The sequence below is a fragment of the Glycine max genome, chromosome 11 (genome assembly GCF_000004515.6).
Source record: "Glycine max cultivar Williams 82 chromosome 11, Glycine_max_v4.0, whole genome shotgun sequence".
Classification (NCBI taxonomy): domain Eukaryota; kingdom Viridiplantae; phylum Streptophyta; class Magnoliopsida; order Fabales; family Fabaceae; genus Glycine; species Glycine max.
In genome coordinates, this window is record NC_038247.2 from 16,958,347 (window position 1) to 16,986,182 (window position 27,836).

Below are 27,836 nucleotides of genomic sequence, written 5' to 3' on the forward strand. Positions count from 1 at the left end.
GAGCCTGCATCTTTGGCACCTCACTTATGGGATTTTTCTCAAAACCCAGCGGCTCATCATCATAAATACAATCAAGTCTTCGATCCTTTGTTTCTTTGTTTTCGTGATCTTCGATCTTGGCTTCAACTGCCATATTTTGTTGAGATTCAGCCTCAAAGGCCGTATTTAGTCTATTTTCGGCCATATAAGCCGTAATTCTGGCCCATGCAGTGGCCTCAGTCATATTAATCTTCATATATATTCCACCCAGTTGGTGGAATGACTCCATCTTCAGAGGGAACAGCATCAATTTCCTCCCTCTCCCATATAAACCCATAGGTAGGATGGAGTTTGACAGAGTGGATAACATTGTCACTTGATTCGACAACAGCCTCCTTGTCACCACAAGGTGCTATGTTAGCCAACTTTTTGTCAAAGGTTCGTGCAGTAACATTATCAACCTCTGACTTATAGAAGCTTTGATCTGCCTCTATATTTTCAACAATCCCATCCTCCCTCCAGATAATGAGTTTCTGGTGGAGGGTAGATGGCACAGCCCCAACTCCATGAATCCATTCCCTTCCTAATAGCAAGTTAAAATTAGCCTTAGACTGTATCACCAGGAATAGAGTTGGTCGAACTATACTGCCTACAGCAACATCTACTTGAATGGCTCCCAAAGAATAGCCAGTTTTACCCTCATAATTCGAAAGCACAATGTTGTGGGCAGATAGATCAGTGTCATGTTTCCCGATCTTGTGGAGCATAGATCGAGGCATTAAGTTAACAGCCGCTCCTCCATCTATGAGCACTTTGTTGATTCCAATATTCTCAACTTTTGCTCTGATGAAAAGAGGTTTGAGATGACTTTTCATCTGAAAATCTGGCTTTTCGAAATAAGCTAATTGTTCTTCCACACAGCCATTGTTCATAACATAGTAACATACTGGCTTTGGGTCAGCCATATCAAAATGATCGAACTCACTTTCGATCTCAGTAACTTCAGACTGGACATCATATTCAGATGGCAAGATAGATACCACACAAATGACATCAAAGTCTGGTTCAGAACCCAGTAAATCCTCATCCTCCATCTTATCTTCATCCACTGGAGGCAGGAGTCTCTCTTTTACTGGCCTCCTAGATACTTCTTTATACTGGCCCTTTTGCAGATTCTGTTGGGCCAATTTTTTCTGACGCTGGAACCTACGCCATTGGGTCCTCGTCATAGGATTCTTTCCTCTGTAATTGTTCCTATAAGAGTATCTATTAGCCTCCTGTGGGCCAATTTGCTTCGTTCCACTCGAACCACCTACTTCCATGGCCCCTTTGTTGAACCTTATGAGTCCCTGGTGCATCCATTTTTCGACCGGAACTGAACCAGGAGGAGCGAAAGTATTCCTTCGACCAGACTTCTGATTAGTGTTCGACTGCACCATAACTCTTTTGCCTTTATCGAAACGTTGGTTCTGCATTGCCCCCTTGTTAACAACTTGGTATTTTTTGAGGCCCTCAGTAGCCTCCCTATCACATACTGCACTGCAGCGAGGGCAGAGCATCACATTCTTGTTTTCGAGTTTGCATCTGTTCAAGAAATCAATTAAATCCTCCTCAGCCTGAGGATACACAACCTTCATTTGTTCGTTGTAATCCTCTTCAGATATGCCCTGAACTTGCACCTGAGACAACTCCATTGTTTCGACCATCATTATTTCTTGGGGTTCTGCATAGAGAGTTTCAGCTGCCTTGGATGTTTCAGCATTTGCCTGAACAACCTTTGGTTTCTCACCAAATTTGAGCCTCCCTTCGTCGAGAGCCTTTTGAACCAAATCCCTGAAAAGAACACAACGTGAGGTTTTATGGCCAAGGAAATTATGAAATTTACAATAACCCCTTTTCTTCTGTTGTTCGACTGGGGGTACTTTCAAGCCCTTAGGAACAACAATCTGGCCATCTGTGACTAATAAATCAAATATTTCATCACATTTAGTTATATCAAATGTATAAGTTTTAGACACAAATTTATCATTTTTAGGTTCAACAGGATTTTTTCCATTGGAAGGTTTAAGGAATTTACAAACATAAGGAGGTCCAGGTTTTAATTCGGCTACATCAACCTCATTGTCTTCGATATCTTCATAAATAATATCGAACTCCTGGTCACTGTCATTGGTTTCGACGTATGCAACCTTTTCCCTCTTGTGGAACTTAGAATTTCTAGCCTTTTCAGCCTTCAATCGTTCGAGTTGTCGAACTCTATCAGCCAATTGAGCCATATCCCTTAAATACTGGGTATCTAATTTCTTTCTAATCGAATAGTCTAGGCCACCAGCAGCCATTTCGACTAATTCATGTTCAGGGACTTGGGTGAAACACCTTGCCTTTAAGAGTCTGAATCTGTTCAAATAATCATCAATCGATTCGGGTGCCTTACGCCGAACGCTGGCTAACTCTTTCAGGCTTATCTTTGACTGTCCCATATAGAATTGCTCATGGAAAATCCTCTCCAATTGGTTCCAATTATGTATGGAATGAGGATGAAGGGTTGTAAACCAGGTGAAAGCATTTTTAGTTAAGGAATTAGGGAAATATTTCATTCTTAAATTTTCATTATTAGCCAAGTCCCCTGCCTCGACCAAATATCTAGCAATGTGTTCGACAGTGGACTCATTTGTCTCTCCTGCAAACTTAGTAAACTTAGGGATTTTCACACCCCTTGGTAACTCTGTCTGTAACACAAACTCAGATAATGGAGACACAAAATTGGGCCTGTGTAAACCCAAGTTCAAACCATTCTGTACTAAAATTGTTTCAACCATTTGGGCCAGGTTATTCTGCCTATCGAAACGGTTTTGTTGAATATTCCCTATTACTTCATCAGCATTTTGGTTTCTATTTACCAATACTATACCAGGGTTTGGTTCGACCTGTTGGGCTGGTGGCTCTATGCGTGCCACTGGTTGTGGTGTTTGAGCCATTTGCATCCCTGGATTGTTAGGCATCTGTATCTCTTGGACAGGCGCCTGTATTTGGATCTGTCGAATTGGTGGTTGCTGTATGGGAGGTGCCCCAAAAAAGTCAGCAATTCGACTTATTTGATTTGTTAACATTTGGTAACTATCATTTGTATTTTGAATTAAGGGGTTGATGACAGTTCCTATTTGTTGTGTTAACATGTTAACCATATCATGGTTACTTTCATCCATTTGTTGTCTGAGTGACAAAACAGATGTATTGGTTAAATGTTGAGGAATTACCCTACCTTGATTGCCCGCTACAGACCCTGATGGAGAAGACATATTAAGATTCTCTATATTTGGTTGAGAGTTTTGCAACCCTGCCATCAAAGATGTAGGCATGCCATATAGAGGGTTTTGAAGCGGTCGAAAGGGACTTCCACTGGGATTCCCTGAACTAGGGTTATTCCATGGGGCAAAAGCAGACGCTGACGTGGTCGAACTTGCCAACGTCATGTTGGTCATGGGAGAAGTTACCCCTGTCTGATTCATAACCGTCGAAGCGGTCGAACTTATCGTGCCAACAGTTTGTTCAGGAATTGCTCCTATGCCAGAATTTATATTGGCATTACTGACAGATGTCTGCGTTGGTTGCCCCTCCATATTTGGAAGGTCATTGTTTCGATTACTTGGGGGTGGTCTAGCCATCCTTGCACGAGTTTTAAATTCTGTTAAGTGTGGAACAGATTTCCCACTTCTTAAATGCATACAAGATCAAAACAATTAAGAGTGCAATAAATCAACAGCACTGAATAAAACTTTAATAATAATTTAAAGCAGAAACACACAATTGACCGGTCCCACTGGGCGTGCCAATTTGTTTACGCTGTAATTTGGTAAACAACCGCTAGTCTAAGTTAATTGCTTGCGAGACCAACTAGTGAATCTCAGGAGCATGTCATTTATGTGTTTGCTTTAAATGTAAAGCCTTTAATGTTCATCATTGCAACAAACATTCACTGGTTTGAGACTTACAGGAAGTAAAATTCTTTGAAAGAATCGAAATGCTGGAAGTAAATTGACAAGGGAAAGGTAAATTGCAGAATTAAAAGGCTCAACGAGTTCATTCGATCGAATGAACCATTTAAAAGACAGAAATTATAAAGTGAAGCGTAAATTGCATTGCATTCGAAATGTAATGTTTACAGAAACTTAAAATGGTTCACAAACATACATTCTCCTTGCGTACTCGTTTCTCTCTGCGCTGGATACTTTGAGTATATAAGGTTTTTGTAGAAATGATTTGCGACCCTGAAATCTGACTAAAAAACTGCTATATATAGACATTCGAAAATAAACTGTCCTAACGGTCGAACACTATCCTAATGCCAAGTGTCCTGCTACGTACACCTTGCATGCACATAACTGCTCCTTAGAACGGTTATCCACATTGCTCGAACTCGAACTGATTTTGTGAAGTTTTGTCAGAAATTGCGCTAAGTCTAGAAATCTTGCTGCCTCGACTTCGACTCAACCATACGCCAGCTCGATTCGCCCAATGATTCGAAGCCCTCTTTCTTGTCTTAGCCTTATACTTAGTAAATATTTCCTTGAACCTGTGAATCCCTTTCAATAGACTCTTTTTTCCCTTTGATTCGAACAGAATCTGGCAAAATTCGTATTTAGAGCATATTTTTAGCTCATAAAAAATATGGGCTAACAGTGACTGAACAGGTAAAATGACCTTTTCAAAGAAATAAAAGTAAAATAAAAAACATATTACAGTGATAAGCAGTACTGGGACGTGCAATGGTACTCTTTATGCAAAGAAAGTTAGTAAGAATGGGATTTGGGCGTGAGTTTGAATTTTCTTATTGATATAAGAATTTGTATGTGAATAATTTGAATCTACGAGTATAATTTTTAGTCTCATCAACAAATGCAAATACATAGTCAAATATCATAATACAATCATATGAGATTTTTTTTAGCAATTGAGGTATCATCGACAATATTTGTCCTGTCATTTGAATTTCTAGACGGAGACATTCACTGTGTAATTAGTTAATTTGTTTTGCATGCAAGTAGGATTATCTAAGACAAAAACAGTTCACCAAAAAAAATAAAATCTAAGACAGAAACAATGACGAAGATCGTAATAAAGCTAAGGTTAATAGTTATCTATAGCTAAAGCAAAAAATGAAAAGTGCATTGGAACCAAAAGTTAAAGTAGATGAGATAATAAAAACAAAACTCAAATATATGAACAATGCTTAGTCAGTTGAAGAATGGCCGTAAATTAATAAATAATAAAAGCATAAAAGATTTCTGAAGCAAATAAAGTTCCACGAAATCATGACAAAACAGTACTGCCAATGCACAAGAGTCTCCAAGGAAGGAAAGAATCAAACTAACATGAAGCTAAGTGTCAAGAAGAACAATGGAAGATAACATTAACAATGAAGCGCGTGCATATATAATATACATTTTTTTTCTTCTTTAAATCATGTTTTCAAATGAAAAATCTATACAAATTGAAGATTGTATTTACGTCTGTCCTGTCCATACAATTATAAGCTTATATTATTATTCCTTAATATATATATTGCCTATCAAAAAAAAATTATAAGCTTCTATGCTGCTATAAAGAGAACTGCACATTTAACATGTAATTGCTAGTGCTATCATGTGAGTTTATCTTCTAATTAAAAACATACTCCCTGCAGAAGAAGCAAATGACCATAATTGAATTTTTCTTCTTTGGGCATTGCACTACAAAAGAAATATTTTACCCAATTTCTTCAAATGATATATACCTGCAAGATTTTCATAGAAATGATGTTTTGCATCTGCCATATATACTCCCTTCACCGTCTAGCATGATTTTACAATCTAGTGATGAACCCAAAAAGAGAATGTAATAAAAAATATTGTTGAAGTAACAAGCAAGACTATAGATAGCAGTACCCCGTGGACTCAAAAGTATTGGAAAGTCTGATATATCCCAAGTAATTGTTGTATAAAATTCTATATTACTGATAAATTAATAATTATTAATCAGAAAATATTTATTTTTGAGATTTCTTTACCAGAGAATAGACTTTATATTGTGACCACTGAATAATGGTGGTTAAAAATCCTTTATATTGTAGTTACAAAGGTCTTGTTGGGCATCTTTAGGAATCTAGCAAGTAGCAAATTAAACTAGCAACCTTTCTAAAATGTCATTTTCTTTCGTCTAATCTTGCTCTATTCCTTCTTCTTTTTTCCCCTGAATTCAGTGGGAACAAAATATGGTAGCAAAGATTCTGATTTTTGGAGAAAATAAGAAAAAAATATTTTGTAAACGTTTAAACTGTTATTTAATACAATAGTTATGTGAGTATTTAATGGTGATCAAATAAGAAGAAGAAAAATCAAATCAAGTTATTATTTTATTATTTAAATATTTTTAAAATGAAATAAAATTTTATCTCATACCTCAGATTGAAAACAAAAAATGAAAAAGATATTGAATAGAACAAAATAAAATAGATTTCATCAAATTATATTTTATTTATTCTCAAATAATAACTTTTAATATCATTTTGTTTTATTTCACTTTAATTTATTCAATCACTTTTCATCTCTCCAAACATAATTTTTAAGGTTTACCCTGATATTAACAAGAGCAACAATACAAATCTTATAGTCTTCTAGTACTAATAAAAAAAATACAAATCTTCTAGTTGGCGATTTGGGTTTGGTAATTTATCGGATTCTCATTAGGCTTAACAACCCTATTTGATATTTTAAACAGTGAAATTGATATTGGCCCAATACTATTGTTAATGGTTCCACGACATCATAGTTCCGTTTGTATAAACGTTTTCATTGTAGTGTAAGGGCGACATCATAGTTCCGTTTGTATAAACGTCTTCATTGTAGTGTAAGGGCGCGAGTAAAATATAAAACATAAACATATTTTTGTTTTAGATTTGGTAGGAAAACATGCTTTTGTATTATATTTTGTATGCACCCCTTGTATTATAATGAAAATGTTTTTTTTCATATAAAGTGTGTATAAAATACTTAATAAAAATATGTCTCTGTTAAAGTATTTATTTTGACTTAAAAAAACATAATGCAATCACAACAATTCTGTGTGCCCTAACACAATGGAATTATGATATGGTTGTAACCGAAAACATGGGAAGTGAGGGAAAATTAGAAGAGGCAGTTCATCCCATTTTTAAAAAGTGATAGGGCCAATAGTAATGTAATAGTGACCAATATCAATTCCCTTTAAATAGCCTCAGTAGGATCCAAAAGTATCTCCAATACATTTTGTTATTCACCAAAAACAAAAATATAGCCTCTTGTTTACTATACTTCGACAAACAGATCAATGTTTTTGGGTTTGCCAACATGGATCAGCTATTTTTTTGGTCAAAACAAAATCAGACTTGTTTTAGGGTCGAAATTTGTAGCCCTTTCTTTTCTACACCTATATTTTCTATTCACACCCTATCTTTTTCTATTTGTTTTTTTCTAATATTTCCAGAATACCATTGTCCCTCTTTCCTTCTCATAGAAAATACCTCCTTAACTCTCCCTATCCATTTTATTTCTCTCAATACTCTTGAGGAGTGCTAAGAACACACTATTTAAGACATTCTTTTAAACACTTTCATTCTAATATATATTTAACTGGTTAAGATTTATTCAAAATAGTAAAATCAGGAGATAATCATTAAATATGATTTGAGATCCATAAAATTTTATCATTTTAATGAATTTCAACCAATAAAAAGTGGATGTGTTCAAAAAAGTGTTTCTAAGAGTGTGCTCTTAGCATTTCTCATTTCCTCTTTCATCTCCTTTTCTCTCCCTCACAACCTTCTGTTTCACTAGTGCAATTGTCTTTTTTTCTCTCACACAAATGTTAGAATTTTTTAATATATAAAAAGAACTTTATTACAAAATTATTTTGTATATATTATGAAACTAATTTACTTGATTTAGTTACTTTTTATTCATTTGTAGTGTATAAAAAATTAACTGCTTTACAAAAATTAGTTTCCTCATCACAATTTTTCAATAATAAATCCCCTAGTTTGTTTATGCCGATAACACACGGGGCCGGTTTTGGTCTTTAAACGAACATGAGCATTGTAGGTACTTCCTGCACTCACTCTAGAATATGTTTTACCTTCCGGTTAGGTAATTCTGGAAGACAAAAAAGAGGTGCATTCCGGAAGTCATAAAGGAAGTGCAGAAAGCAATAGCCGCATTGTAGAAAGGTTTGGGCTTATTAGCCCATCAAAAGAACGGGCTAGGAAGCCTATAAGGAGCAGCTTCAGTGGTATTTATCACTTTACATAAAATCAGAGAGACCTCACACAGAGTACCACTTGTTGGTGTAGTGCTATGCCAACACAAATTTTATAATTTTGACTTTACTTACTCCAACACGCAACCAAAGCGCAAGAAGCCCACACCCCCCCTCTCCCTCTCTATAAATATCCCAAACTTTCCCCACACACCCTCCACATCTAACTACCCTCCTTCAAAACTCATCTCGAAACCCTAAGCACTCGCTCGGGTTCGTGTAGTGCCAAACCCTAGGGCTCATTTTCCAGATCTATTCAGTTTTTCTCTCCTCTCTTTTCCGATCCACCGTTGGAGATCGAAGATGGTGTCCGACGCCAGCAAGAAGAAGGCCGCACAGAAGAAGGCCGCCGCCGCCGCCAAGAGAGGTGGCAAAGCTGCCGCCGCTGCCGTTATGGCCGCCACCTCTTCCAAAGCCGCCGACAAGGTCGCCAACGGAATCGCCGATATTCAGATTTCGGATCGGACCTGCACCGGCGTCCTCTGTTCGCATCCTCTCTCCAGAGATATTCGAGTAAGTAACCCTAACCGTAAATTGGGAATTATCGAATAATATACGATTCGTTTTTAAATAATTAAAAACAATTAAAAATAAATAGTTTATTTAAGATGAATCGTGTATCCGATAGAGATAGAGACATTTAACTTTTGCCATATTTTTTTTTAAAATGTTCTGTTAATGATTGAAAATATCTTGCCAGACAGTATAACGTTTTAGCAATTTAGCTAAATGATTTTCCTTCTTCTGTTTTTTCTATCTAAGAGAAATTTTGCCTTAGTTTCTCAATTGAAAATTGAAAGGCTTGCTTGCTTTGCAAGGTCATAGCAGATATTTTTCTCGCTTTTTAAGAAGAAAGCATTGGATATTCTATAATTAATTATTAATCCGGTTTAGCGTATAAGTTCTTTAGAACCGAGTTCGTTGCAGATATATAAGTTTATTGACTCACTTGTTTGCTTTGCATCCTCATAGAAGACATAATTTGTTTTGATAATGTGTGAGTTTTCTAGAATGTGGTAGACATTCCCGGTTTAGTGAGTCTTACTTGTAGCTTATTGTTGCTAGCGTGCGTGCGCGCCTAGCCGGGCAGCTGGGTCTGTAGCATGGCCATTCTTCCTTGTTGCTAAGGTCACATATATTGGTTCTCCTTTGTGAATGTAACCAAATAAGGTAGGTGATATTGTAATGTTGCGCATCAAAAGGACATTTCTGCCATATTAATTATGACTGTTTGTTAATGCTGAAAATGATCTGTTTGTATTGATGCATTGGTGTATTCTTACAGATAGAGTCTCTATCCGTCACATTCCATGGACATGATCTCATTGTTGATTCTGAATTGGAGCTGAATTATGGAAGGTTTGTTGTCATTACCCCGTTGGTCCAGATAGGATGTTATAAATCATAATTGGAAGTTTTACTATTGATTGTGGTGGTTGCTTTTAATTTCTTTCAGGCGTTATGGCTTACTCGGATTAAATGGTTGTGGAAAATCTACACTGCTTACAGCCATCGGTTGTCGGGAACTTCCAATTCCCGACCACATGGACATATATCATCTAACCAGGGAGATTGATGCCTCTGATATGTCTGCATTGGAAGCTGTCATAAGCTGTGACGAAGAAAGATTGAAATTGGAGAAAGAAGCAGAAGCTTTAGCTGCACAGGTTTGTTTAAGTTTATGCATCTAGATTTTGCCCCTTTGTTTTACAATTTTGTATGGCTTGCTAACTTTGAATGAGTGATTATGGTTCCAGGATGATGGAGGTGGTGAATCCCTTGAACGCATTTATGAACGATTGGATGCCCTAGATGCAGCCACTGCAGAAAAGCGTGCTGCTGAAATCTTACATGGTCTTGGCTTTGACAAGCAAATGCAGGCAAAGAAGACACGTGATTTTTCCGGTGGCTGGAGAATGAGGATTGCATTAGCGCGAGCTCTATTTATGAACCCAACCATTCTTCTACTTGATGAACCAACCAATCACCTTGGTATACTCTCTGCCCTGGAAAGAGTTCCTCTTGTTTTTGTAAATAATTTTTATATGTCTTATGCATTAGTTGGTTGGGGTGGTAATTTGTTGGATAACCTGATATTTTATTATAGGTCCTGACGATGCTTTATTTAGTTATTTGATTGAGTTATGTCTCAAATAAATGCAATGATCATATCAAATGCTTTCTAATCATTGGATAGGATTGTAGATGTTGCCTTGGTTGGATTGCTTCCAGTTTGGATAGTATAGTGGATGTGTCATATCAACATGTTTGATATGTGATCAGAATGCCAGACCCAATCATTTGCATCCTATCATTGTTTATTACTTGTGCTCCCTTGTTATATTATGAAAAAAAATTCAACCCTCCCCTCTTGTCTATCATTTTGTTTTATTGCCTTGTCTTACTTTCAAATTAAATGACATGCATTTTGTTCCACTTTTTCATTATGAGAAATTCCCATCTACATCTTTGTTCCCTGGAATAACTTTGTACATATATTAATTTTTAAAATCTGTTTGCAGATTTGGAAGCTTGTGTGTGGCTGGAGGAGAGTTTGAAGAAGTTTGAACGTATTCTGGTTGTGATTTCACACTCTCAGGACTTTCTTAATGGTGTCTGCACAAATATTATCCACATGCAAAGCAAAAAACTGAAGCTCTACACTGGTAATTATGATCAATATGTTCAGACACGTTCTGAGCTAGAAGAGAACCAGATGAAACAGTACAAGTGGGAGCAGGAGCAGATTGCCTCAATGAAGGAATACATTGCCCGATTTGGCCATGGTTCGGCTAAACTAGCTCGCCAGGCACAGAGTAAGGAGAAAACACTGGCAAAAATGGAACGTGGTGGACTTGCAGAGAAGGTGGTCAGAGACAAAGTTTTGGTATTTCGTTTTACTGATGTTGGGAAACTTCCCCCTCCAGTTCTCCAGTTTGTTGAGGTGTCATTTGGTTATACTCCTGATAATCTCATCTACAAGAACATTGACTTTGGGGTTGATTTAGATTCTCGGGTTGCGCTGGTTGGGCCCAATGGTGCTGGGAAGAGTACACTACTGAAGCTAATGACAGGTGACTTGATGCCTAGTGATGGCATGGTCCGACGTCATAATCATCTTCGAATTGCACAATATCACCAGCATTTGGCCGAAAAGCTAGACATGGAAATGTCTGCTCTCCAGTTTATGATTAAAGAATACCCTGGAAACGAGGAAGAGAAGATGAGGGCGGCGATTGGGAAGTTTGGGCTGTCAGGTAAAGCGCAGGTGATGCCAATGAAGAACTTGTCAGATGGACAGAGGAGCCGAGTGATATTTGCTTGGTTAGCTTGGAGACAGCCTCAGATGCTTCTTTTGGATGAGCCAACTAATCATTTGGATATTGAGACAATTGACTCGTTGGCCGAGGCATTGAATGAATGGGACGGTGGCTTGGTGCTTGTCAGCCATGATTTTAGGCTCATAAATCAGGTGGCGCATGAGATATGGGTATGTGCTAATCAATCTGTGACCAGATGGGAGGGTGACATTATGGAATTCAAGGCGCATCTAAAGTCGAAGGCGGGTTTATCTGACTGAAACAATACGAGTGTGGATGCTGCCGGTGTGTAGTAGTATTACATTAAAAGGTTATGATTTTTGTTCGAGCAGAGATCCGTAATAATTTTTTTTAGTTACTATTTCTTGTGCTTATCATTTATTTGCCTGGTTGTTAACAAGCGTGGATGAATGGGATTTCACCTTGAGGAAACGAAGCTTATTCTACAAATGAACTATTTCAACCGAGAATATTATTATTTGTGGTATTATAATTACGTTAATTCCTCTCTGTTACCTTTTCATTTCCTTTATATCTCTTCTCACTCCACAACCAGTGAAACCGTATTTGCTCTTTTTGATACATGAGAAAGAGAAAGAGAAAGAAAGGCACAAAAAAAACGAAAGCTGAAACAGCTAGATCTAATATGCATGACTCCCATTATGTCTGCAAGCATAAAGGAGAAATCTGTGTGGAACAGTTTGTCCAGTTTGAGGAAGACATCTTCATGAGTTGTTTCATACTTGGCTAACTAATATGCGCAGGCATTAGCTTCCTTGAGAGTGTGTTGCAATCGAACTTTCTAATCCATATTCATAAGCTCACGAATCAGCTTAATCAAAGTAGAGTGTCGGAGAAAAATGTCACGATGCTTTTGAATAAAGCTCCAACGCCATAGCTGAATCAGAGTCACAAAATCCATCTTTCCAAGCTTTTTGAAGACCATGGTAAATTGCCAAAAGTAACCTTGAATGCCCAGCGCTGCCAGCAGGGGCCGAGGTAGCTTAAATTTTATGAGGGGGCCACATATAAATTAAATAAAATATAATTTTAAATAACATTAAAAAAAAATTGGTTTTTTTATTCTTTCCTTTTTCTAAATAAATTAAGTGATAGAGGGGCAATATAAGAAGGAAAATGTTAAAACACATTCTCTAACACTAATTTATTTGATAATAAATTTTTTGGGGTAGTCAATTATGTGATTAGGGGAGCAAATTAAGAAAATATATACACATTTTTATGATGTAATTTTTTTTCGGGGTAGCCATCACTCCAAGAGGAACCGTGGCAGGAGGTTCCATCCATGTTGTCTAGCATGTGCCATACATAATATTAGAGTAGAGAGATCTGACTTGATTAGTTACATGCAACATGCTGACCTTGGACATTATCAACCTGCCAATCAAAGAAATTTGTTGTGTAAAACGATGTGTTCGCGTTCAGCGCCATATGAAGTCAGTTTTATTTTTTTATACAAAAAAAATCTATTAAATTTAATTTTAAAATAAATGTTTTAAAAATCAATAATAGAAACTAGATATTTTTGTTGCTTCTGTGCTCGCATGCATATATGAATTTGTCGTTAGTTATACTGATAGCCTTGCTTGCTCTCGTAATTCATGGTCTATTCTTCATGTTCCAGTCATATATATAACACGCCTCATTACTCATTAGTCGGTGTGCCATGCCCATGCATGCTGCAGGCATGGATTCATCCCTTCATTTCGCACATGGGATCGAGATCTCAAAAAAGGAACCTTACAAAAATCAAAATCTAACTCTCTGTTCATGTACTAAACAAGTTTTTTTCCCCAAAATTTAAAATAGTTTTTCAAAATAAAAACCAAACACATTTAAAAACCCGTTTTTCTTATATATTCTCTAGCGGGGAACATGCCTAGTAATAATTTTTTTTACATACAAATCTCATCATATAATCTGTTACGATCACATCATTTCCTTTTTTCTGATTAGCAATAAATGTACCTCTTGGCCAATACATTAGCATTTGTATTATAATGGCTATAAAACATGCATGGTATCTTAAATCTTAATAGAGTACCTATATATCTTTTCATCCTCAACTAATAAAAAACAATTATTTATACATTAAAATCATATAATAAATTAGTCAGTATTTAATAATTTTAAGATTGTATTAAATTTTATAATTGCAAAAAATTAATTTTATGAAGATTTATATATTTTTTTAAAAATAAATATATTGAAGATAAAATATATATATATATATATATATATATATATATATATATATATATATATATATATATATATATATAAATAGAATGGGTAACAAAATATAAATAACAAGATCTTAATCAATAAGTCATATGTTGTGAGTTTCATATAACTTATAAAGTGAATATTATACATACATGTGTATAATTTATTGATTTACTTATGGAATTGGTATTAGTACCTTTTGAAATGCACATAGTTTGTACTTATACGAATAAACATTTCCTAATATTAAAGGGTTGACACATTTGATCGAGTCTTGTGTTCATCTTAGATGTGAGTTGAATTTGATTCCACCATACATAAATCCTCGTTGAGACTGATCCTCTTTCCTAATTTAATTTGCAGGGACGTGTCTTCCTCTGAACCAATCTTTTTAATGAAAAAAAAAACATATCCTAATAAGATCTTATTTTTTTTAGTAATAGGCTCATATCATATATATCAGTAGCTTTGTTTTTTTCTTTTAGTCCCGGCAATAGATAGATATCAGTAGTTTGCAGCCACGGTTTTGTTGCAGGAGTTTCAGAAGAATCTCCCTCTTTCTTTCCATTGCTGTGCCAATAACAACCTCTCAAGTTCACTTGGCCTGCAAGGAATGGTTAGTGCACCATGTTGATCAAAGCCATACTCTTGTGCTGCTTTCTCCAATAGACTCAAGAATGTTGAGTTGTTTAAACAGCTCAATGGCACCAAGAATCTCTTTGTGATCTCCTCTTCATGCTCAGCAATCACTGCAAAATGTCCTTCTTGCACACACACTGTGTTATGATCTCCTTCTTCATAATCATATTCTCCACAATAGGAACAACTTGATTTATTATTTCTGCGAAATAAGATACTCTTTTGTAGCTTTTCCAACACACCCTTCAACTTCAAAATACCACCTAAAACCCTCCTTTTGCTGCTGCTGCTTCTTACATTAAGCTCCGCCATCGCGATTTTATGTACTACTACTGGATTTTTGGTGTTTTTTCTTCTTTTTTTTGAGCAATTTGATATAGGTGACTCAAGTTATATTTATAGTGTGTGTGCATGGTGGTGGAAGAAGAACTTGGAGGAGGAGGAAAAGACTAATATTGGACGGCAGATACATCATGTTGAACACATACCAAACACGAAAGAGAGATGTGGTAGAAAGAAGTCACTGATTCGTGGTTAAAAAATCTTCATGCATGAGATGAGACTAGTGCATGCATGCATGTGCGGGCGCAGAGTGCAGTGTTGTCGAACTTTAATTTACTAAGAAACGTCTCTTGTGGATGTCATGTCATGTCATGTATCTGCCTGTTCCTAATTATTTATTGATTAACCAACTCTTTACAAAATATCTTTAGAGTAATGATTAAAAAATTATTTTATTTATTTATTAAAATACATAAAATTATATTGTATATGATTTTTACACTCTTTTATTATCTTTACATTAAATATTTTTCTTTTAATTTCTTAAATAATATTCTAAAGAGATATTAATTGGTCAACAAAATCCTTCTTTATGACTTTTTTTTTTCCTATATAATGCCAATCCTTCACGAGTGTCGTGGTCCTCTATTGCTCTCTACGACTTTCTTTAATGATTCAAGATTATGGAGCATGTAGGACCGTGTCTATGAAAATAATCCGTGGGGCAGGTACATTTTACTTATATATTAGGCAGAAAGTATATATAGGTGCGTTTTAACGTGAAGTTGTGAATTGTTCTACCTATAGTTTATAGCAGGTTTCAAACAAGTTTTTAAAATTTATTGGATAATGGCAAGAATACATGGCCCTCCACCCGCTAACTAGAAAGTATATGTATGTTTTTGGAACAATTAGATACATGTTTGGATTGCAATTGAAATTATTACGTGCACATTCCAATCCAATATAAATTTAATTGATCAAAGAAAAATGAACAACAAAATAAAAATCTTGATCTATTGACCAAATAACTTTTGTCTCAAACATAATTTTTGAAAAGGAAAAACAAAATACATTATATATCTAGTTTTATTAATTTTGTCTCGTAAATTTAACACTCCATCGTATGTTAAGTAAAAATTGACCGAAATTATGAATAAGTAAGGACTTCAATAAGTACAATAGTTTCTTCCCCATCAACTTGTCACTTTCCCATGTTAGATGAACATTCAACTCAGAGGGAAAAATAAACAATGCCCAACATAAACGTAAAATTTGAATATAAGAAATAAAAATAGGTAAATTTTGATTTAGATCTTTTAATTTTTGGTTAAAAATAGTCTTAATTCATATATTTTGAAAACAATAATTTGTTCATCATATTTTTTATAATTGGTAAATCTCATCTCTCACCCTAATATCCTAAGTTCTATAAATTAAGTGATACAAAATTCACCAATTATAAAAAAAAAGAGAGATTAAAACCATTTTTTTAAAGTTTAGAGAATGAGACATTATTTATTGTGTCTTGCAGTAAAAAAAAAAAGTTTAGAGAATAAGACTGATTTTAACCAAAAATTAAAAGAGGTGACACACATTTTAGCCAATAAAGATTCAAGACATACACAGGAAATATTTAAGAAAAGTCAAACCACATGAAGGGAGTTTAATTATCTTGACCATTTATTACTATAAAAAACTTTCAATAATGTTTTAGAAGGATTTTAACGATAATTTTTAACCGTTGATGAACTAGTATCCACTTTCAACCACGAATGTTAAACGTCTCAAGATTTTAATTTTTACTTATTCACTAAATCGTTGTAGATAATATGCTCAAGATACTTATATGACATGATTAAGTGACTAAAAATGATGATAAATGTTAAACTTCTTACATGACTAATGATATGAGCAAAGGTAATTAAGCAAGATTGGAGACGAAATCATGAATCATCACTTACTACCCGAGGACGTGCAAATATAATTAAGCATTAGTTGTGATTATAATTTGCAAATAACAATACTATGGCACATGAACTTTGTATTAATCTATTCAGGTCTCGTTGGACCATCGTGGGACATTTCTTAAGTGAATCATGTCACACGCTATCCCGAAAAAATATCTCAAAAGTACAGATATTTTTAACGATGCTAGCCGTATTTTTCATGCGTGAATCGTGATATAACTATATGAAAATAAATATGTCGATTAAAAAGATAATATATCTTTTGAAATAATTTTTATCTAGACATATTATTTTTTAATTTATAAATAAAATTTTATTATTAAAATGCATCTTTGATCATTAAAAGACATGTAAACGGACAGTTAGAAATTAAAAGTTAAAATAAATATTAAAATTTTAAAACCAACAAAAAAGAACTTGTTAATGATTCCTTTTATGAAAAATGATTGTCTGGGGAAAACGGAAAAGATGATATGGAAGAGTGTTATTTTTTCTTCCTGAAATATTTAGTGACCCTTAATAAAAATAGTTTAACATATGAAAATGACATTTTTAATTACAAACCATTATTTATGTTCTATTAGTTTTCTTCTCTAAATATATTTTAGAATAATTATCTAGATATAAGCAAAAATTAGTTTGTTACAATAATGAAATTGAAATATATATAATGTTAAAGATTATATCTGTATACTTTTTTTTCACCCAAAAAAAAAGTATCTGTATACTTTGATAAAGGAATTCCCTTATATATAACTTGAAATAATATAATTATAATAAATATAACATATGATTTGACAGATTTAGTGCTAAGTGCCATTCAGCAAAAAAGACAGATGATAATGACTAGGCACACACTTTTAGCCAGAGATCATTATAATTATTATAATTAATCGACTATAAAATGGTAGAAGTTTATTAATTGTGGTCAGAATTCGATGCTTAACAATACTCAGTGATTAAATATGAAAAGTGGTTTGATAGTTGGTGGATTAAACAAGTCTCTCATAATCCATAAGTGATTGGTCTACTCGATTTTTTTTTATAAAATATTAAGTTCAAGTCTGTCTTCTGAATTAAATATATATATATATATATAATTAATAGAATTTTTTTATTAAAATTAGTCAATTAAACTCTTTAAAAAAATTTAAAATTAATAAAATTGATAAGTATTTCATGCCTATATTATCAATAACAAAAATAAAAACAAGTCTCTCATATATTTATAGTCAACCACCAATTAAAAAGGATTGTGGCAGAACTTTATTGTGGTCGGAGTTTTGAACCTATCTACAATAGTACAATTCGTGATTTTAATATGAAAAGTTGTTTGATAGCTGATCAATCAAACTAATCTCTCTGATGAAACTGATCATAAATGTTGATGAGTAATTAAGTATAAATAGATTGTCGGTTAAATATAAGTATCATAGCTGGTCAGTAGGATGTAGAGTGATGAAAGGCTATTGATATTTTGTTTTCCTGTAACATAAATTGTGGGAAAAATATTCATTTTCATGTAATTTTGTTATAAATATTTTTACATCATTAAGCAATTTGAAATTAATTTAATGATTCTTAAAAACAGTTGTCGCAAAAATGAATAATATTATCATACATGATAATATTAAATTCAAATATTTAAATTATCTCATCCTTGTCTATTTTTCATTTTGTTTATAAAATAAACCAAATTGAAAAACGATTAAGATGTGTATTTCTTACATCAAAATTTAAATTTTAAAAAGTAATGACTGAAGTAATATAATACTCATAGTTATTAAAAAGTTTAAGTTTAATTATGTAATAATAATATGTTGAGGAAAAATATATCAAGTGAAGAAGATTGTTTAACGGTCCTTAAAATGTATCAAATTGATTGACGAAATAATATAATACTCATAGTTATTATAGTATAACATTAATTATCAAGTAAGAAGGGGCAGAACAATATTTTCCTATTTTTATAAGTTTATTATCTTATTTTTTCATTATTTTCACTTATTTCTCTTCCATCAAAGTATCAAACAATTCAACATTTAACTTTGTTTCTGTTATATTTCTTTCTTTTAAAATTAATATTCTTTTATTTTATTCCACTTTAATTCTCTCCTCACAAGCAATCAGAACATAAAGATAGAAACAATATAAAGGGTGAATTAAGGTTATGTTGAAGCGAATGGATTTCTAGACACATACTTGCTGTGATAGCAATTGATCCAAAAGATGCAACATCGTATCTTTAACAAACAGATACATCCACAATGATGCACCCAACATTATATCCAAAATTTGTGTTGAGCAATACAACTGAAAATTATATAATTCATCTCATTTTTTGGTTGGTGCACCTCATAAATTTTATTATTCCATAAATATTCTTGTTTATTATAACTTTATGGTATGTAATCACTATGTTGCAGGCTTATTATTTTTTATAATATTTTTCTTGAATTTTAGTTACAGATTGACCGATCCATAACAACATATACATCACAGATTAATCATTCCGTAATTGTTTTAGATGAATTACGTATAGATCATCATTTTAAAATTTGTAAATATAATTATGGAATGACTAATTCATAATTCATCTAATATAATTAAAGATTGATCAATCTTTATCAACATATAACTATGGATTTACCAATATGTAATAAAATATAACTATAGATTCATCAATATGTCTTTTCTCCAACACAACCTAACATCATCTCCTTCCTGTTCTCCTCGCCACCTTCACCCAAACCCATTTGCACCAAACCCACCAAGCCCAAAAACACCCTGCAATGCCTCTAGGTTGCCCACAAAAGAAAAGTTGAATCTTCATGTAAATCAGAACAAGCGACAACACTAGAGGAGAAAAGGGATTCAAGATAAATCATAACAACCCCCGTTGTCATTGCTGGTTTGGGTGATTCGATTTGGGTTTGGAGGTTAGTGATTTTGACTATGTTGTTGGGTTTGTGTTTGGTTTGCCAGGTGATTTGTAGGGGTGCTCAAAACTGAACAAAACCGAGTGTAAAACCAAAATTTGGCCTGAAAAACTGCAAACCACAAAACAATTGAAGGCATCAGTTAGGTTTGGTTTTTGTTTTTCCCAACCCATGCAATTCGGTTAGGTTTGGTTTTCAATTTGGCACGCGGAAACTAAACCAAACTGCACTCATTAGTTTAATATAAGACTCGTATAGTCATATACATAAATGACAATGTAATTTTAAGCTTATGTGAAACGAAAATAATTACACTCAATTTAAATCTAAGACTAAAATGTTTAACTTCCAATCTCTCACTCTCTTCTTTTGTGAAATCCTAAACTAAAAGCCTGAAATTAGTCTCCATGCGGTCCTCTCTATGTTTGTGGCGACATCTCTCTTCGGCAATAACACTTACTATTTTTTTAAGTTTAGTCATTAGAACTTAGAAACAAGTATTACATATTGTTTTTACTTTTAAGTTTAATGGTTTATTATTTAAGTTGAATGGTTAATTTTAAGTTGAATGAATATTATTCAATTTTTGAAAGTTTAAGTTGATCATTTATACCGTTGATTGTTGAACTAGTTATTATTCAAGTTTTGTCCAACTATAATAAACTTTTTAAGCATTTTTCAATACTCACTAGCAGAATTTTCAAACTGCAAAAACTGAACTGAACCAAACTACATCACACTTAATTTTCTTTTCTTGTTTGATTTAGACTAATTTTAAGCCAAAATTGTACCAAACCACACCACTAATACCCCTAGTGATTTGAGGTTTGAAAGGGTCGATTAAGTTAATGGGGTTCAAGCGATGAGGTGAGTGGGGTGTTACGGAGGAGAGTGGCGGTGAGGTGGCTGCAGAATTCCAATTGTGAGAGTAGGGAAGAGGTGAAGGGCATTTCTGTCCGTTTAGGATAACAATCTTTAGTGTGAAAGATGTACCAAGTAGAAATGAGGTGTGTTAAATAATTGTCCAATACAGTGCATATAATGAGCTTAACCCCCAAGTCATAGAAGCACTACAAGTCCAATAACCATTATTCTATGCTATTGGAACCCTTTTCACGCATGGGTTCATGAAGGGCCCCGTGGCTCGGTTTTGTAGAAATTGCTAATGGCCTTTTGCTTAGCAAAGTGGATTTTAGGGAAATTCTATTTGTATCTCTCTTTTCTCTCTTCACCTTCGTGTTTTTTTATTTATTTTAGAAACTAAGTTCCGAAATATAAAAGTTAATTCTCATAATTTTGAAAATTATTTTTTGGAAGACAAAAAAAATAAAATTGAGAAGCTCGAAAATAATCTCCTTGAATTTTATGAGGTGCTTAGGCCTGATGTGTCATTGGACTTAAGAAAGTGGTTAGTGATCGTGGGATGATACGTTGGTTTGAGGCAGTAGTGTTTGCAATTTTGTTTGAGGGAAAAGTCTTTTTTTTGTGCAAAAAATGAAATTTTTAAGGCAAAAGGTCATTTGATTCAAATATAAAAATAAGATGTTATTTGGTTCAAATGTCGATCAAAATAAATCGACTTTTTTAGTTCAAATTTGTTAATTTTTTTTAATTTGATAGTTAATAAAATAAAACAAAATTTAATAATTAATTGAGTCATGATCAATCCGTAAAAATGCCATTTATATAACCAAAAGAAATAAATCAATAAAAGACAACACATGATAATCATAAGGTCATTTTGAATGTTGTTGCTGAGAAGGATTTCTTTAAGATGAACAACATTACTCAACAAAATTTACTTTTAGAGAGCATGATGTGGCATTCCAGTAGACTTGTTTGAAAATTGTTAAGGTTAAAAGATATGATTTTTTGTTTTAAATTAATGGATTGTAGGACACAATAAATTAAGTACTCACTTTATCAACATTAATATAAGAATGAATTTTTGTATAAAGTAGTTAAATTTATAATGTTATAAGATTCATAAAATTGAATAAATAATTCATTTAAATAATTATACATTATTTGTAGTGGTCTAATTTGTTACTTAAATTATGTTTTCTGATTGAAAGATAATATTGGATTTGATAAAAAATTGATTCGTAATTCCCAATACAAAAGCTATAAGAAGAGACTCACATGCCCATTCACCACTGCACTTCTCTGCGTTTTGCTTTCGTTTCAATTTCATCATCGTGAAGTTCTTTGATCTTCCATTCAAGCAATGTCTCACCAAGCCGAATCCTCCGACTCGTGAGTCAACTCGTTAACTTTCTTCTTCTTTCCCCCCTAAAATGCTGAATACCCATACGATAAAGTTTGAATTTGGTTCTTTTTTTATGAATTTCAGGAAATCTTGGAAGAAGGATTTTTCCACTGCGATTCTTGAACGGAAGAAATCGCCGAATCGGTTAGTCGTGGACGAAGCGGTTAACGATGACAATTCGGTGGTTGCCATGCACCCTCAAACGTTGGAAAAACTCCAACTTTTTCGGGGAGACACCATCCTCATCAAGGTTTCACTCAATTCCAAAAATTCTAGGTTTTTATTTATTTATTAATATTAATGTTGTTGTTGTTATGGGATTTGTGATGCAGGGGAAGAAACGGAAGGACACGGTTTGCATAGCTCTTGCAGACGATAATTGTGAAGAATCGAAGATAAGAATGAATAAAGTTGTTAGGTCGAATTTGAGGGTTCGTCTTGGAGATGTTGTTTCTGTGCATGCGTGCCCTGATGTCAAGTATGGGAAGCGCGTCCACATTCTTCCCATTGATGATACCATCGAAGGTGTCACTGGCAATCTCTTTGATGCTTACTTGAAACGTGAGTGAATAATCCCTCTTTATTAAAACGTTGAGTGTGCTTAATGATTATTAATATGTAATACTTTATTGCAAGATTTTGTTTTTTAGTTGTTGTACATTACTTAAAATTCGTGTTGATGTTATAAAGAAGTTTTATTGTCTACTATGAGTGCGTCTGGGTAAAAAGCAATGATTTAGCACCTGTCGTGTAAGTGCTTATGTATAAGTTGTTTTTATAATTGGAGAGGGAATAAGATTAAATTGATTTCATATGTTGAGTTGTTTTCATAAGTTATTTTGAAGAAATTATTAGAATAAGCTAAAATCAGAGTGCAAATTCAAATGAGCTCTTCCAATCATAATACCATTATGTTTTTTCCACATTAATTGCTTTTGGCTGTTTTTATTGGAACAGATGGTATGGGGTTATTAATGTTCCAGGAATTTGATTCTGGCGCCTCCTCACTGAATATTTCTGTGTTGTTTAAGGTTTTAACTCTTTTTTTTTAAAATAATTTGCAGCATATTTCTTGGAGGCTTATCGTCCTGTCAGAAAGGGGGATTTATTTCTTGTCCGAGGAGGAATGAGAGGAGTAGAGTTCAAAGTCATTGAAACTGATCCTGGGGAGTATTGTGTGGTTGCTCCAGACACTGAAATATTCTGTGAGGGGGAACCTGTGAAAAGAGAGGACGAAGAAAGGCTAGATGAGGTTGGCTATGATGATGTGGGCGGTGTCAGGAAGCAAATGGCACAGATTCGTGAGTTGGTAGAGCTTCCACTGAGACACCCACAACTTTTTAAATCAATTGGTGTGAAACCACCCAAAGGAATTTTGCTGTATGGACCCCCAGGCTCTGGTAAGACATTGATAGCTAGAGCTGTTGCTAATGAAACTGGAGCATTCTTCTTTTGTATTAATGGCCCAGAAATTATGTCTAAACTGGCTGGAGAGAGTGAAAGTAATCTCAGGAAGGCATTTGAAGAAGCTGAAAAGAATGCTCCCTCCATCATCTTTATTGATGAGATTGATTCTATTGCACCCAAGCGGGAGAAGACACATGGTGAAGTCGAAAGGAGAATTGTTTCACAGCTTTTGACTCTTATGGATGGATTGAAATCTCGTGCTCATGTTATTGTTATTGGAGCTACAAATCGACCAAATAGCATTGACCCTGCATTGAGAAGGTTTGGTAGATTTGATAGGGAAATTGATATTGGTGTTCCTGATGAAGTTGGAAGACTTGAAGTCCTTCGCGTACATACCAAAAACATGAAGCTTTCAGATAATGTAAATTCAGCATGCTTAACTTACATTTCTGTTGGTGGATTTTTGTGATTTTTTCTTTATCATTTTTTGGTATGTCTAACTTACTGTACTGGTTCTCCTACTGTAGGTTGATCTAGAGAGAATTGCAAAAGATACTCATGGATATGTTGGTGCTGACCTTGCTGCCCTTTGCACTGAAGCTGCTCTACAATGCATCAGGGAGAAGATGGATGTCATTGATTTGGAAGATGAGAGTATTGATGCTGAAGTACTGAATTCTATGGCAGTTTCAAATGAGCATTTCCATATTGCTTTGGGAACAAGCAATCCATCTGCTTTACGAGAAACTGTTAGTAGTTTTTTTTATTCTTTTTAATTCTTTTAAATTTAAATTGTTATTTAGCTGGTGAGGCTTTCTGTCTTTGCTGTTCTTTCCCCTAATTAGCAATCTTTGTTGACAGGTTGTTGAGGTGCCTAATGTCAGCTGGGAGGATATTGGAGGCCTTGAGAATGTCAAGCGTGAGCTGCAAGAGGTCTGCTATTCTTGGTTAAACGTTTTTACTTAGTTTTATATCAATTTAATCTGAAAGGATTTTGCATTTCTGGATGTAGACTGTTCAATATCCTGTGGAGCACCCAGAAAAATTTGAGAAGTTTGGTATGTCACCGTCAAAAGGGGTTCTCTTCTATGGTCCTCCAGGATGTGGAAAAACTTTGTTGGCCAAAGCAATTGCTAATGAATGTCAAGCTAACTTCATCAGTGTGAAGGGCCCAGAATTGCTCACTATGTGGTTTGGTGAAAGTGAAGCCAATGTTCGAGAAATTTTTGACAAGGCCAGACAATCAGCTCCATGTGTCCTCTTCTTTGATGAGCTTGACTCCATTGCTACTCAGGTCTATTTTTGTCACATATTTCTAGTTTGTCATATTAATTGATATTAAATTGAGTTATAATTGTATGTGTTTATTATCGCTTACACATTTGTAAAATATTCCAATTATCCCATATGCCAAAGTTATATTTTGAATGTTATTTAATACCTTTATAATTTTGTGTGTGGGGGCACACACACTATCATTGTTGCAGAGAGGAAGTAGTGGTGGAGATGCTGGTGGAGCTGCTGATAGAGTTCTGAATCAACTTCTGACTGAAATGGATGGCATGAACGCCAAAAAGACTGTGTTCATAATTGGGGCCACCAACAGACCTGATATCATTGACTCAGCACTTCTTCGGCCTGGTCGTCTAGATCAACTGATCTACATTCCTCTTCCTGATCAGGAGTCCCGTTATCAAATCTTCAAGGCCTGCATGAAAAAGTCACCTGTCTCAAAAGATGTTAATTTGGGAGCACTAGCTGAGTATACTAAAGGCTTTAGCGGTGCTGATATAACTGAGATATGCCAAAGAGCATGCAAATATGCTATTAGAGAAAACATAGAAAAGGTACGTTTTTTGTTAGGTGAATCGATAAAATTTTCTTTTAGTTCTTAGAACTTTCAAGGATCTATGTTGCCAGTTTACAGCTGTCTAGGAAGTCTTTTAAAACTTAATGAAGGCTTGTTTGCTAGTCTTTCCATTGTTCTTCTGTGTTTTGGTGGTGCTTTCAGTCACTAGTGAAGTACACACTTCAAATTAATCTGTTAAGCATTTTGCTCAGACCAACAATCCCTTTTTAAATTTGTATATTTGTGATAATTGGTCAATTAATATAGGCTTAATCAATCTTCGTTATCCGATGATTGATTCAGAAAATCACATTTTGGATAGGAGGTATAGGCCATGATAGCAATTCATCCTTTTCTTTTGCATTTACTGACAATAGTTAAGTTGTCAATGTATTAATTATCGCAAATCTCCGAAATTTGAGGTCTACTGGATCATATAGTGTGAATGAATTGGTTTGGAATGGAGTGAGGCACACCACTGAGTTGTTTTTCGATTCAAGATTCTGATTCTTTTCTTATTCCTGCTCAACGAGTTTCTTATCATTATGTTTGTGTTTGGTTTCTTTCAGGACATAGAGCATGAGAGGAAGAGAAGAGAAAACCCCGAGGCTATGGATGAAGACATGGAGGGGGAAGATGTTTCAGAGATCAAGGCGGCTCATTTTGAAGAGTCAATGAAGTATGCGCGTAGGAGTGTTAGTGATGCTGATATACGCAAATACCAAGCATTTGCTCAGACTTTACAGCAATCCAGGGGCTTTGGAAGTGACTTTAATTTTCCTGCAGCTGTGAGTAGGACCGCAGGATCTGAACCCTTTGCAACTTCTGCTGGTGGAGCTGATGAAGATGATCTCTATAGTTAGGTTTTGTTTATTTAAAGTTACACACCTAGCTCGGAACTGCGAAGCCTTTTTCAGTTTTTACTTTTCGTACATTAATTAGCCAACATTAGTAGTACTGGATTTTGTATAACACACACACACATGATGGATGAAATTCGGATTATGTTGGAAAATAATTGAGCATGCCTAATCCTGGATTTCAGTACTGTAGTGTGGTGGGTTACTACTTACTAGTATAACGTTAACAACTTAATACAATTTATTGGATGTTATTATGCTTGGTGGATTTCAAAAGCTTATAATAAAGGCTTGACAACTAATCACGATATGAGAGAAGAAAAGAAAATACACCCATAGCAGGTAGCAACTCTCATTTTTTTCATGCCTTATCCCCTTTGTCCATATTGTTTGCACTCCGGTTTGTGGGGTCAACATATCTTTGGGGAGAGATATGAAATGAGTCTGTTTTTAAACTTGGCAAAATATGATAGTTTATTTTTTTGATTTTTCAAATAACCCTTTTAATTAATAAAACACGAAAACTGACGATTTTTGTTTTTATTAACTTATTCAATTTGTCAATTTTTAATTACTTTTTTTCTCTTCTAAAAACAAATTGCCTTAAACAGAGAGTTGCCGTAGGATGGCCATTCAAACTTTCAACTGAAAGTAGATTGAAACAGCCTCCTCGTATACTCCTTGGGATATCTAGTATAATTTTAGTTAAACAATTCATTTGCTCATTATTTTAAGTTTTAGTCCATATAAAATATAACTTTTAGTCTTTGGACAGTTTTTCATAACGATTTATTGCTATCAGAAAGTTTTTGTAATGACTTTGTCAACCAGAAAATTTTCTTTGATATTATCAACAAGAATCAGAACTTAACTTTTTGTATGCATGTGTAGGGATTAAAACTTCCCGTTTTCTTGTGTAGAGACTAAAACTCAGTACAGTAACAACGGTAGAAACCAAGTTAATAAATTTAACTTAATTTAATTAAATGAAGACCAAACACAACAGGAAAAACAAATACAAGGCTAATGTGCCCATCACACTGAATAATATTGGAATACATGAGGACATGTAAAAAAAGACATTACATAGTATATCACATCACCCTATTTGGGTATTACATGGTATATAATATTCCTTTGGCATTATTACATACTTGTGCTTAGCGTAATGCATGGCAAATATGCTGATATGGCTTGGTAAAAACAAAAATATGTTCTCTGTTTCTCATGTTTGGTCAATGTCTTGGCATTGAGCTATACACAACAGGAAAAGAATACCAACATTTTCACCTTGCCTAAGCACATCCTTCAAAATTGTAACATATATCAATCATAAATAAGCAAAAGCAAAAACAACACGATTATCTCATCTTCTCATATCCAGGAAAAAAAAACCATGTACAAACTTCAACACTTGCAATTCTTTTTTTTTTTTTTTTCCATTCAGGAAGACATGAACATGATCATCCTCATGGCTTCTCCGAACGCATTCCGGAACAGCCACTAGAGCCTAGCGTGTCATAGTTCACGAATCTGCTTGGAGCTGAGTTATGCCTATACCCTTTTGGCAAGCAATTCTTGACTTGTCTCCCTTGGAAGACATTTTGTTCGTGACCAAGATGTGGCTTCAAATAAGTTTCAGCTTCTGATAGAAATTGAGGCCTTGTAACTGTGCTAGGAGCACTTTGGGGAATGATCCTTGCAGCCATGGTCATGTGAAGGGAATTTAGAGATAGGATGAGGT

At 34.3% G+C, this 27,836-nt stretch overlaps 4 protein-coding genes across 5 annotated transcripts; 2 read left to right on the top strand and 2 right to left on the bottom strand.

Annotated features, from left to right (window-relative positions):
• Positions 1-224: 224 nt before the first annotated feature.
• LOC112998361 (uncharacterized) lies at positions 225-3,644 on the bottom strand. Its single transcript, XM_026124319.1, has one exon. It carries the CDS (start codon positions 3,642-3,644, stop codon positions 225-227), a length of 3,420 nt encoding a protein of 1,139 aa, XP_025980104.1.
• A 4,650-nt stretch (positions 3,645-8,294) lies between these two features.
• Positions 8,295-12,059, top strand: LOC100809491 (ABC transporter F family member 1). Its single transcript, XM_003538110.4, has 5 exons — positions 8,295-8,820; positions 9,593-9,666; positions 9,764-9,974; positions 10,065-10,299; positions 10,830-12,059. Exons 1-5 carry the CDS (start codon positions 8,611-8,613, stop codon positions 11,885-11,887), a joined length of 1,788 nt encoding a protein of 595 aa, XP_003538158.1. The 5' UTR covers positions 8,295-8,610; the 3' UTR covers positions 11,888-12,059.
• A 1,911-nt stretch (positions 12,060-13,970) lies between these two features.
• LOC102667608 (auxin-responsive protein SAUR50) lies at positions 13,971-14,904 on the bottom strand. The gene has a single exon (XM_006591060.4). It carries the CDS (start codon positions 14,823-14,825, stop codon positions 14,415-14,417), a length of 411 nt encoding a protein of 136 aa, XP_006591123.1. The 5' UTR covers positions 14,826-14,904; the 3' UTR covers positions 13,971-14,414.
• A 4,537-nt stretch (positions 14,905-19,441) lies between these two features.
• LOC100805946 (cell division cycle protein 48 homolog) lies at positions 19,442-26,346 on the top strand. 2 transcript variants are annotated; one of them, XM_003538103.5, is made up of 10 exons: positions 19,442-19,704; positions 21,829-21,960; positions 22,058-22,223; positions 22,306-22,534; positions 23,038-23,804; positions 23,911-24,132; positions 24,245-24,316; positions 24,396-24,677; positions 24,871-25,230; positions 25,802-26,346. In XM_003538103.5, the coding sequence occupies exons 2-10, from the start codon at positions 21,932-21,934 to the stop codon at positions 26,093-26,095; spliced, it is 2,421 nt and encodes an 806-aa protein (XP_003538151.1). In that variant the 5' UTR covers positions 19,442-19,704; positions 21,829-21,931; the 3' UTR covers positions 26,096-26,346. The 2 variants fall into 2 exon arrangements, with proteins under 2 accessions (XP_003538151.1, XP_040862955.1); XM_041007021.1 differs by having other exon boundaries at positions 19,442-21,960.
• The last annotated feature ends 1,490 nt before the right edge of the window (positions 26,347-27,836 follow it).

What these genes read in the sequence shown, in the direction of transcription:
- LOC112998361 (XM_026124319.1), bottom strand. Translation starts at nt 3,644, where the DNA reads ATGGCTAGACCACCCCCAAGTAATCGAAACAATGACCTTCCAAATATG.
- LOC100809491 (XM_003538110.4), top strand. Translation starts at nt 8,611, where the DNA reads ATGGTGTCCGACGCCAGCAAGAAGAAGGCCGCACAGAAGAAGGCCGCC. An exon ending in TTGGAGCTGAATTATGGAAG is followed by an intron (nt 9,667 to 9,763) that starts GTTTGTTGTCAT and finishes AATTTCTTTCAG; the next exon opens with GCGTTATGGCTTACTCGGAT. An exon ending in TGAACCAACCAATCACCTTG is followed by an intron (nt 10,300 to 10,829) that starts GTATACTCTCTG and finishes ATCTGTTTGCAG; the next exon opens with ATTTGGAAGCTTGTGTGTGG.
- LOC102667608 (XM_006591060.4), bottom strand. Translation starts at nt 14,825, where the DNA reads ATGGCGGAGCTTAATGTAAGAAGCAGCAGCAGCAAAAGGAGGGTTTTA.
- LOC100805946 (XM_041007021.1), top strand. Translation starts at nt 21,932, where the DNA reads ATGTCTCACCAAGCCGAATCCTCCGACTC. An exon ending in CATCTGCTTTACGAGAAACT is followed by an intron (nt 24,133 to 24,244) that starts GTTAGTAGTTTT and finishes CTTTGTTGACAG; the next exon opens with GTTGTTGAGGTGCCTAATGT. An exon ending in TTGACTCCATTGCTACTCAG is followed by an intron (nt 24,678 to 24,870) that starts GTCTATTTTTGT and finishes TCATTGTTGCAG; the next exon opens with AGAGGAAGTAGTGGTGGAGA.